Source organism: Geospiza fortis, unplaced genomic scaffold, assembly GCF_000277835.1.
Source record: "Geospiza fortis unplaced genomic scaffold, GeoFor_1.0 scaffold172, whole genome shotgun sequence".
In the NCBI taxonomy this organism is placed as follows: Eukaryota; Metazoa; Chordata; class Aves; order Passeriformes; family Thraupidae; genus Geospiza; species Geospiza fortis.
In genome coordinates, this window is record NW_005054309.1 from 4,129,866 (window position 1) to 4,141,614 (window position 11,749).

At 39.4% G+C, this 11,749-nt stretch overlaps 1 protein-coding gene across 1 annotated transcript in view; it reads left to right on the forward strand.

The window, feature by feature from the left end:
- The window catches only part of MCF2L2 (MCF.2 cell line derived transforming sequence-like 2), a 130,645-nt gene that overhangs the window by 43,550 nt on the left and 75,346 nt on the right, over positions 1 to 11,749 (forward strand). Inside the window, exons 13-15 of the mRNA XM_031055432.1 lie at positions 7,870 to 7,974; positions 8,203 to 8,366; positions 9,762 to 9,850. Of these exons, the coding sequence (XP_030911292.1) occupies positions 7,870 to 7,974; positions 8,203 to 8,366; positions 9,762 to 9,850 (358 nt within the window). The remainder of the gene's footprint in view (positions 1 to 7,869; positions 7,975 to 8,202; positions 8,367 to 9,761; positions 9,851 to 11,749) is intronic.

Genomic DNA, 11,749 nt, shown 5'->3' on the forward strand with positions numbered 1-11,749 from the left:
TTCACTTTCTACCTTGTTTTCTGCTAACCATGCAAGCTGAGCATTGCTTCTCTTTGGAAATTACTGAAAGTTCCTGATTTGAGGTTAGCATGTGTGTTTAGTCAAGATAGCTGTTTCCTGCAAAAGGAACATGGGTGAAGCTAATTTGAAACAGTGTATCCTGGAGACCAGCTACCCTGTGCTTCCCTGCAGGAAGAGGTTGTCCCTTTGTAACCTTTAGGGCTGTTCAAAAGGGGAACCTTTAGTAAAAAGCCTTTAAAAAGCCCTCTAATTTCATTAAGAGTGTTCAATGAACTGCTTTCTCAACAGGAATCTTCCTGTTGAGATGGATGACCAGTAGCCTGACCATTTTGCTTTCTAGACATACCAGCAAAAAATCACACCAATGTCTGTGTTCTCCTCTGTTCTCCTCTGCTCCCCAGCATTCATCCTTTCTTCCAAAGGAAAATCATCTTTTCCCCATTCCCATGCTGGTTTGACATCTGTACATTTTTTCCCCCAAACCATGCTAGCTGTGTTTTGTATGTACAGTTCCTACCTCAACTTTCAGCTTCTCTTTTAGTTTGAGGCAAACTGAGAACACAATGCCTGTGAAGAGGTCCTGCTCTGCCACACACCCATCCTCCAGCACTGTGCTCCCCTCTTGCACTGGGGTGGGCAGTCAGTTTGATGGGGTTGTGATTTGCCTTGAAAACTGAGTAATCAGACTGCAACACTGTAGTAGTTCTTTTTCCATTGCATGAGCTAGAAAAATGCAGGGAGCTCTGGAGATGACACAGCCCAGTCAGTGCTCCAAGCAGCAGTAATTACAGCATTCATCACATTGCTCACTGCATGGCCACTAGTGCTGAAGCCAAGGAAAAATAAAAAAGTTGCAGAAAATGGGGTTATGGGGTCAGTAGGTCAGAACCAGTTAGTTCCTGTCAGTGGCAGCACAGTTTTAGGATGGCTTTTACCTACTGAAACTGCATCTTCAGGCTAAAAGCTAATCTTGCCATTCTGTTTATGCATGCAGTCCCTTGAACTGTTTCTTGAACTTCTTTCTTGTCATTTTAGCACATCTGCAGATTTTTAGAATAAATTATTGATATAGATAGAACCTTATAGAAAAGTCACTGGTTTATGACAGTGCTTTAAGTTTTGATTCTTGTTCATACAGCCTATCCCACATACCATCAGCTCTACTATCCCACATACCACAGCCTATCCCACATACCATCAGCTCTTTCATAAAAGTCATGAGATGCTCCCTTGCTCTGTCCCTTGAATTGCAGTTCATAGTTATACAACCCAATACAGGATAACTGTGTGACAAGGCTTAGCCTTTAATGTCCTGTTGCAAAATAATAGGGAGCTGAAATTTATTTTAAAATGCTATTCTGGTTGTCAGGAGGTGCAAAGTGCAACCCAGTTCCGTTCAGACATTGATAAGCAGACTCTGCCATTTCATTCAGATACTAGAAGGTGACTGACCAAGAGTACCTCTGTGCAAAGAAACAGAAGTGCCTGAGTATCTACAGCTCATCCAGGGACTCTCAGTCAGTGACTTTAACAGCCATGAATAGTACATGTATATTCAGATATTCTTTGAATCACTTTGGTGTTATCCAGTTGTCTGCTACACAGAATCACACTTTGGAATTCCTGAGTGCCCTTTCCCTCAGACTGCCAAAGCACTTGGCAAGTACTAGTCAGTATTTTAACCTCTTTTATCAGAAAGAAAACTGAAGCAAGATAAACTGAGGAATTCACCAAAGTGTTTCACAGGTGTTTCTGAATCTGAAACATGTCTGAGAATAGAAACAGGGACACTGAGTCCTATTCCAAGCCTGAAAATGAGGCTGTGAAATTCTGCTCTTCTTGAAGCTACTGTCTTTTGGACTTTCCTCTGTGTCCTTTCTTCACATTCATGGCATCAATGCACAATCAGCATTTACTGATGGGGAGAATTTATTAAGCAACATCTTGGAAACTGAGAGAGGCTTAGAACACCTTCTCGAAACAGGTTTTGTAACTCAATTGTTATATTCTACCCAGGACATACCTGAATATTTCTAAAAGCTTGCAAAATAGAACATGACAACAGGAAAATACCATGTTCCTAGACTGTGTAAATAGAAAGGCAAGCAAAGGCAATAAAATGTTGTAAACAGAAATAGAAAACCAGAAAGAAAGCCTTTTGTCCCCAGGCAGCAGAGTAACAATACCATGGCAGCACTGGGGTGGTTGGACTGTGAAAGGAAAAGAAGTTACATTTGTTCCAGAATAGATTTTGTTTTGTTCTTCCTTGCTGACTCTCCATTTTCCTAACGGGGAGCAGTAGGGAAAATTCAGTCCAATTCAGGGTGCTAATGGAAAAATCTTCGCAGATATGAAGGCTCAGACATTAAACACTCCATTATTGTAACTGTCAGACTCCCCATTTTACATGGACAAATACGTAGGCAGAGATGGATTTTCTGCACTCAAGCATAGCTGATACCATGTCTGAGAGAAAGGGCAGGTTTCTGTTGGGGAAATGACTGTCACAGTTTCATGTGCATGTCCTTATGGTTTCTGGTGACTCTCAGCAATCTTTTAGCACAGTGAAGATCCAGAATAGCAGCTCAGAATTGACTCTCCTTTGGTCAACACTTTTCTATGGGTCTGGAAACTCTGAAGAAAAATTTTACATTAATCCAAATTTTGCTTGATGCTTCTGGTTTCACAAGTGGACTTCCATATTTCTCAGGGACAGGCCTGTTCAAGACTGAAGTACTTGATCTGGAATTATTGTGATGCTGAACAGTCTGTGGCAGCTGTATTTGGTGCATGTTCTAGCTGTGAGAACTTGATTAAATATTCACAGATCAAACCTGAAAAGGCAGAAAACTCTGTTGACCTTTTTATAATAAGAACCTTGAAAATATTTAAGTAGTATACATGACACCTCATTTTAAGGAGAACTCCATTTTCTCCCAGTGGAAGCTGCTTGAATTCTAATAGCTAAATTTGTCCCTATATCTGTTGGGAGGAAAGAAGTGGCACTTGATAAGGAAATAGTTTTGCTCTGATTCACTTATGAGGGCATAATTTTTGATAATTTGACTACATATTTGTTCTCTGCATTTCTATGCAAAACTCTTTAGCATGGAGTGAATTGGAGTAGGTCCACAGAGTCAAACCACACAGTCTGTCAGACACAATGAGATGAACTACAGAACTGTAAAGGATAATACAAGCAATTAGAAATTACTGCAGTTAGCATTTATCTATTTTAATTTGCTTGTAATTCTCCCAAGCTCTTACTCTTTGAAATGAAACTTTCCCAAAGGCCATTCCCTTCAACCTCACGTGTTCTTGGAAAATTTCAGTAAAAGGTGATTTGGTCATCTCAGTGACCATGGTTAGGAAAAATGTCTTGCTTTAGTTACCTTTCTGACAAGAGTTGGAACATGGCAGCACGAAGTGCTATAAAATATTCACCTAGAGAGTTCTTTGTGGGCAACATAAATGTGAAATACAGGAGCAGAGATGTCAAAATGTCTGCAAGCTTGTTAAACAAATAACATGTTTAACAGCACATTGCACATACAAAATCCATGACTCACCATACAAGCATCTTAGAAGGCCAACTTGAAACACAAGATTCATGGGGGAAAACACAACTGGAGCCTTTTCAGTTCTTTAAAAAATAAAATTTAAGCTGGTTCCATCTCAGTTAAATGTATACAACTGCTCATTGGATCCAGTCTAGCATTCCTCACAGTCACTAGTGCATAACACTCACTAACTAATAACATCTGGACAGAGGATAAAGGAAGAATTTCTTGCAAGAGTCTAGGGAAGTGTGCAGGGGAAGTGAAGCTGTGGAGAGATTAGCTGACTCAGAAGAGATGGTGTGTGTGACTCATGAATGGTTTGAGAAACCACTAGTTTGTCTGGTTCAGTATATTTCTATAAATGAAGTTGTAAAAAGGAAAAGATACTTTCAGTTTTGTGGCTGTGGGATTGCTATTACACTTGGGCCAGTCTGAGGAAACCGAGTAGTGTCTCCTGGTAGAAGAATATTCCACATCCAGAAACCTTGCTCTGTGCTTCTTTTATCTGCAGATTTTCAGGGGGCTTGACAGAAATTTTGCCAGAGAGAAGTCTAAATTATATTGCCTAAGAATGGCAGTCTTTCTGCCCTAAGCCATTAAGTGACAAACCATAGCTGCTCTGGTGTTTCTTTAGCTGCCTAAACATTGTTTTGCCATCACCAGCATTCAAAATAGCAATTAAGCCACTAATTATCTCCAAACTCGTGTTCCTGTTGTAAGCATGAGCAGCAAACCCCAATAAAGTTTAGCACACTAGTTATTCCCATGCTTGTTCGTGCCAAAAGAATTCAATTCTGCTGGAGGTGATGAGTGAGAATGCACAAACCCATACAGAAAACAGATGGGAGAACGTGATGGGGGAATTCCCCCCAAACCTGAATGTGAGGGGGGCTTGGAATATCTTAAAGGTGCTGAATATGTATTGTAACCCTTGGCTATGGTCTCTTGCTAGCCAATGAGTTGCACTTATTCTAGCAGGAGCTAACTTAGGGCCACTTACCCAGGTGAACTAATCCGGCTGTCTCTGAGCACCAGGGAGCTGCCCACAGTTCTGTCTGTCCCTCAGTCTGTCCCTCAGTGGGGGATGTAGCCCTCCACTGTAAGAGATCAGCACCTGAGAGATGGGGCCTGTGTCCTGCCACAAAGGAGCAGGGGGGAGAATGGGTGAAACCACAGCTTTTTCTCACAAGCTGCACAGCAAGTTTTCCTCACTGAATTTATTTCAGTCTTAGACGGGTAGAGAGACTGCAAAGCAAAACAGAGCACATGAGTCTCTGTCATTTTCTAGCAGCTTTAGGGACAGTACAGGCCACTTTACCATTTGCTGTGGGCTAAATAACACAATAGTGATTCCATACTTGTCATACAACTTGTTCATAAAACAAGAGTAAACAGTACTAAAGCCCCATTGGAAAAGTGTAGTGGTGCTCCAGGTGAATGCAAGTGACAGACCCAAACTCTGCTTTACAATGCCCTTTGACAATATTTGCTTTAAAAGCAGCATCAAGCAATTAAAAATATTAATGAATTCAAAATGAAATCATCATTATGTATCATCCAGGGGAGTACTGTGAAACAATAGGACGAAAACAACTCTGCAACCTTGCAGACATTAGATCATTTCTAGTTCTCCTTTGTTCCTGTGCCTGTATTCTTTCAGTAGGCAATTCAACATTGTAATTTTCAGCTTCTTCAGCAACACAATATTGACCTTGAAACAGCCAACTGTACTGAATTCTGTAAGGGAGTTTCCCTTATATTTCCAGTTCCACAGTAATTATTGCAATAATAATTGGCAGGTATTTGGGCTGTTCCCTTCTGTACTGCTTCAGCAACTACTTAAATGCAGTGACATGCAGCAGTCTCTGACTATGGGCCAGTCAATAACTGAAAAATTCTCCAGAGCATAACCAAAGCAGCTTGTTTCCTGTTTTCAGTTCATTTCTGGGTCTAATTGGAAAGGGAAGTTTGCTGTGTCAATATGAATCAAATTCACCTCTGAAACAGACTCAGTGGAATTTGACTGCTTTCATATCTTGTACCTTTTCTGAAATATGTCACACTGAAGAAGCCAAGACTCAGATTGTAAACTGACCTGAGAAATTTACTGCTGGATCAAGGAGCACCTGTAGTTTAACTTCTTGTGAATGTGTAATCTTTAATTTAAACTGCGCTATGCTCTTTCCTGGATCACCTGGAGCTGTCTGAGCTTGCAAGTTGTGATCCAGACATCAAAGTTGTAACTGATTTCCACCTTTTCTGCTGATTGCTTTCAGCAAGGGTTTTCATACCAATATCAACCACCCCTTCAAGCTACAAAATTTTCTGAATAATGAATAAGCCAAACAACTTGGTATTGCTGACTATGGTCTTCTAAGTGAAATTCCTCATGTTTTCTGAAGTTATTTCTGTTGCTTCCTTTAATTTCCATGACATATCCATTGTGAATTAGATTGTAGAGCAATCCAAGGGACTGAACTCAGATTCAGAGAGGGCAACTAGACATTGGCAGCATATCTAGGGTATTCAGGTATGGGTAAGATTATGAAGCAATATCTTGGTGGCCAAGTCTCAGATCTATTTTCTTAATGCTGGTTTTCAAGGTATAAATAGGATAAAACTGGGAGAAGCTCCAGGAGATAATAGTTTTTAGTGTATTAAGTCTGATCACAGCCTGTTTTGTCATGATGGTGGTAGGTGAGAGTTTATGGCTAAATAGAATCTCCAGGCTGCAGCAATACAGAAAAGGGGGAATTTGCTGATGCTTATAGACACTTTACTCAGACATTCATGGGAAAACACATAAAAGGACCCATTGGAAAACTTACCAAATATTCTGGTTTTGCCAACAGTAGCAGTCACCCTCCCCGCAGATTAGAAAGGCATGAAGAAGTTTGACAGTCGGGATCAACAGCTTCCATGTGCTGCATCTTGCATCTTTTTGTTCCCTTGGTTCCAAAATGTCAGTACACCACTTTTTGAGTGAAATAAAAATACCTTTGAGAGAATAAATACTACTTCAGGGAAAGCTTGCTTGAGGATAGGAAAAAGGTATTTGTTGAAAGTAGTGTTCAAAGTCAAACAAATCCCCTGCTGTATATTCTGAAAGAGTGATGGGAGAGCCAAAAAGAGACATTTGCATTTCAGCTCAGTCCTGGGAACCACAAGAATTCTCTACCAGTTGATTATAGCTGCTGGTGACTGCCAGACTTCCCTGTTCCATTGAGGAAAGTTTCTAGTATGAAGTCATTGTGAGGAGGTAACAGGCATGAAATGGGCATTGCCAAGTCCTTATGTCATTCAGCATCGGATAAATCCAAGATTTAGGGAAGAGTTAAAGACAGGCTGCTTTAATTAGCTCTCTTCCCAGCTCTGTGATAAGGCTGTTGTAAAGACACAGGGTAGAAGAAATGTCAGCTTCCATTATTATCATCTGTGAAACTGATATGTTGCCTTTTTAACTGAATACAATTTGGGTGCTTCTATGTGCTTCTTTTTGCCATTTCAAAAACTACTTTAAAAGACGAATACAAAATGACAAGGGCATTTGAAACTTTGTTAAGGTGTTTCTTTTAAAAAAGTGTTCAGACCTCTCCTACGTCAAACCTTTGATACTAGGTCCTCCTCATTCAAAGAAGACTTCATCTTTTTTACTGTATCCCTCAGCTTCTCCCAAAGAAGAAAAAGTTAATGACTATCAAGACTCTCAACACTTCAAAACACTAAACTTGGTGAAACCCTCTTAAACAAAATGTTGCCAGATGCATTTGAAAACACCAGCTTTTATTCTTAGAAAAAGTGCTTCTTCAATTATAAAGTTTTGCCAAAATAAAGAAGAAAAGGACTTAACCTCAATTTTGCTCTTTGTTGCCTGACTCAGATTCTTTCAGCATCTCATCTGGCTTTCATACGTTTTCACCCATGACATGAATGGCTGCCCGTATCAATTCAGCAATGAAGAAAAGAAAGAGTGCTGTTGGCCTTGTACTTGCATGTGCTGTGAACTCATTACCAATCTAAAACAAAGATAAAGCTGTGTCAGATATTATTTTCTACTCAAGCCAAATGTATGATTTCCCTTCTCATAGTTCAGTCTAAGCCTTTGCTTTGGACAGCAGGCTCGTTGTTAAGGATGTCCAGTAGCCTCAGTGTCAGCTGGGCCTTTCAGAGCCTTCAAGGGCCCCAAACCTGACACAAAAGGGCATGTTCTGAAATAATATTCTCAGATTCCCTCCTTACACACCTGTCACTGTGCCTTGCTGAACTCCTGTGATTACTCTTTTGAGAGTTGTTCATGTGATGAATCCAACACCAATCAGCAAACCAGCATTACCAGAAACAAAATTTCCTGGGAACTCACACAAGCAACACCATGCAAGTGGCAATTACCCAAGTTGGTACAGCTGGCTAACATTTACCTGTGCTGTCCTAAAGATGTTTTTCCCAGGGGAAGCCAAACCAAAGTAATCCTTTCAGTGTGGAGCTGAAGATGCCAATTTGAGACAGTGCAGCACTGAATAAGGGGACCCATCCCTTGTTCCACCCAGTCCATCACTGCTCCAGCACAGCTCAGTTCTCTAAGCCAGGCCTCATTTACCACTTTGCTCATTGCTTTTATTAGGAAGTAGAACTTTAACTTTTAGCACATTTTCTAATGCTACTTTCTTTTTTACTATTTCAGCTACCAACAGGAGGTCTACAGAAATTTCCTGCCCTCCAAAGACTGTTTCTGAAGTAGAGTTATCAAAAAAGAAAAGCATTAAGAAGACAAAAGGTGGAATTAAGGTAGGATTACTTGTAATTTGGGGACATCCCATATTGTGAGAGAACTCAAAACCTCATAAATATAGATTTACATACCTATACTTGGAATTTAAAAAAAAAATTGAAGCATTGCTAACTTAACTCTCTAATAAGGACAAGCTACTTTAACCAACTTGTCTGTTATTCACACCCCTGACTTGTTCATATATTTCATCTTTATTCCTCTGAAGCTGAAAGCAAAAATTAAATGCAGTCCATTTTCTGAAATGGCCAGCACAGCCCACAACTTCAGCAATAAGCACAGAATAAACAGTTACCAGCAGGAACATACAGGTGGTCTCCCTTTTGCCTAAACTCACAGAAAGTGACTTTTGAATTAGTTTTACTCTCATCAGTAATGTAGGTAATCAGTTGCATTTCTCTCACATAGTTAGGTGTATGCAGCAGTGTGGTACAGGCTTTATAAAACATCCATTCATTAATTTTTAAATCCACTTCCCATGACTACACTGCAAATTATGCCCCCTCCCTATCCTCCCATTGTTCTGATAATAGTTCAGATGAGGATAGTTCATTACTGGATTCCATCATTATCATCAACCAGCTAAATAATTTAGCAATATAGAATGTAAGAACCAGCCCTTAAAAATGAAAGTGCTCAGGAAGTTGGATTCTGCTGGGATTTAGATATTGGCTTGGATTAACAGCAAACTCAGCAGATGGGTTGTTTAACTGAATTTGAATAGACCGGCTTTTCAGTGAGTGCAAGTAGTGCTTGCTGCTCTTAAAACTGCAGGCAAAAGGAAGAAAAGCCTGCTTAAAACTTGCCTGGAGAGCACTTGAAATGATCCAACTCTGCAAGACTGGACAAGGGAGTGTGTGAGTGTTATCAAAACAAACACTGGAGCTGTGCAAAAGCTCTGTTTCAGCCTGGGCACGGGCTCTGCACAGGTCCCTGTGCTCAGCACTGCCTCACCCAGCGCTGCTGCTGGGACACTGACACTTCTCAGAGGCACACAGAGGATTCCCACATTTCTCCACAGGGCATTCTACAAACAACTCTGGAAATGTGAAGTCTTTGGGTTGGCTTCAGACAGGAAATGAAAAAATAGTATTCCAGAGTCTAAGGAACAGATTATTATGCCCCTAATTATCTACACAAGGAGATAATTCCCCTTCTGTGGTGCAAGAGTATAATGACTTTGCCTGGAGTAAGGAATGCCTCCATGCCAACACTGAGCAAAGATAGAGAATATAAATAGGAGATATTTCTGCACATCTAGAATTATTTGAACTTGTCTAATGACTTTCTAGGTTAGGTAGGATCTGGTTTTTATTCTTTCAAAGAGTTAACGTTCTCTAAATAAAAGCACAGCAATTAAGTATTTTCAGTTTTAACATGTCCTTCTCATTCAGATTGAAGTGATGCATGAAGCCAGTCAAGGAGGATCCAGCAGAGTCCTGGTGACCAGTGAAAGTGACGAGAACTTGTCAACAAGGAGGAGGTAAGGCTGCATATATGAGCCACTATTTTTTTTTCTTCTTAGAATGCAAATTGCTGCACTTGTAGTACATTCTCTACAACCTCTTTGAAGTTCACCAAGATTAATAAATAATTAGCAATAATGAAGTCACTGAAATGCTTACAGCCATGCATTTATACCGAGTCTATCAGATGAAAAAGCAAGTAAGAGTTATCTTTTGTTCATGTTGGGGCTTTTTTGCAGGTTTTTTCCTCTTAGAAGCATTAATTACAAGATGTGAGAAAAGAAGTCATTAGAATAAGCTTTGCATGTATTTACAAAAAAACCCCTGCTGTTAAAAGATCCTCTCATAATGTTCAGAATATTCACATTTGACTATATACCTCTCAGGGGCTTCTGGGTTTTTTAACTGCAAGCTCAAGTTTCTGCAAAAGCTTGAGAAAAAGATTATTAACAATGCATTCTAAAGCACCAGATACTTAAATTACTTACTTCAACAAAAAGTATCAAGCAAACCCAGTTTTAGCTGAACTGCAGTTTCTAGGCCAAAGGGAACAATCAAATAAAAAACCCCAGAAAACAAAAAACCCACAAGAAAACCCCTTGCAAGAAGCCAAATGCCACAATCCTGACTTCATTTCCTTTGTTCTCTTCTTCACTATCATTTAGATAATTCATGCTTTAGTTATGCCCCTGTCTTATACACTGGAGTTACCTGATGCAAATGACTCCATTTGTAAAAACTCTAACTTCATACATTATGTCAGACAAATTGGAGAGACAGACAAATCATAATTATCTGAATTTAATTATACCCTATGAAAATACCATGTCTGGTCCCCAGACCATCAGCTACTTTTCCAAAGGTGCAAAGTATGATCTGAAATCTTGTGTAGACAGATACACATCTCCAGGGGAATGGCTGCCTGAAGAGAACATAGAAATTATAACATTAACAACTGGTTCAGCTTCTAATACCTGGCAATTTTATACAACTTTAGATCTAGAAGCTTGGTAAACAAACTTGTGAGCTCTCTCTTTTCTTGGGAACACCAATTTTGCTTTTTGCACACACTGGGGGTGGGGGGTGGGGAAAGAGGGGCAGTTTGAAGTCCTCTTGTAAAAGGGAATTCAGAACAACACTTAAAAGTATCAGAACTGATCCAGTCAGTTACAAAGAAAGCAACAAGAGATATTTACCTTTTCTGTATTCTTAGGGTTTTTTTAAAAGAAATAAGTCTGTTTATTCAAAACAAATTTTACAAAACAACTGTCTTTCTGTGGTACAGAGCAAAGTTTAAGAATAAATATTGAATACTTTGTATAAAAATTAGTAATATCAAAGGGAAACTGATGCAAACCAAACAAACAGATTAAAAAAATAGCATTAAATATGCTGTGCAACAATGTCAAACTCTTAATGAGGAGTGACCATTCAGGCTGCTACAGTTTTATTTGAAGTAAAACCGATCAGCCCTGCATTGGAGCACTGAGACTATTGTTAAAAAAGATTCCTGATGGAAGTGTACAAATCTTCATTTGTGTTTAGAACCAGAAAATATGAAGTTTTCTATGTCTCTTCTACTTTTTGAAAGGAGTGCCTTCATGCTTTCCTTTTTATTCAACAAGCAACTTCTTTTCACTGCAGCAAAAGAAAATGCATACTACAAACATCAAGGCCCTTTTAAGATTAAGAAACAATCCAAACAAAGCTCAAACCAACTGTAAAACAAAGTATTTCAATGGTCAAAATGGTGATTTTCAGATAATTGCAACTACATTTAAGCAGCATTTTAGATGTTAGCTAATTAAAGCTACTTAAAGATTACCTTACTTTTGCATGTATGAGTGAAAACAAATCCCAACACGTAGATATGCTGGAAGACTATAGTCTTACTAGCACATTTTGGTTGCATACTG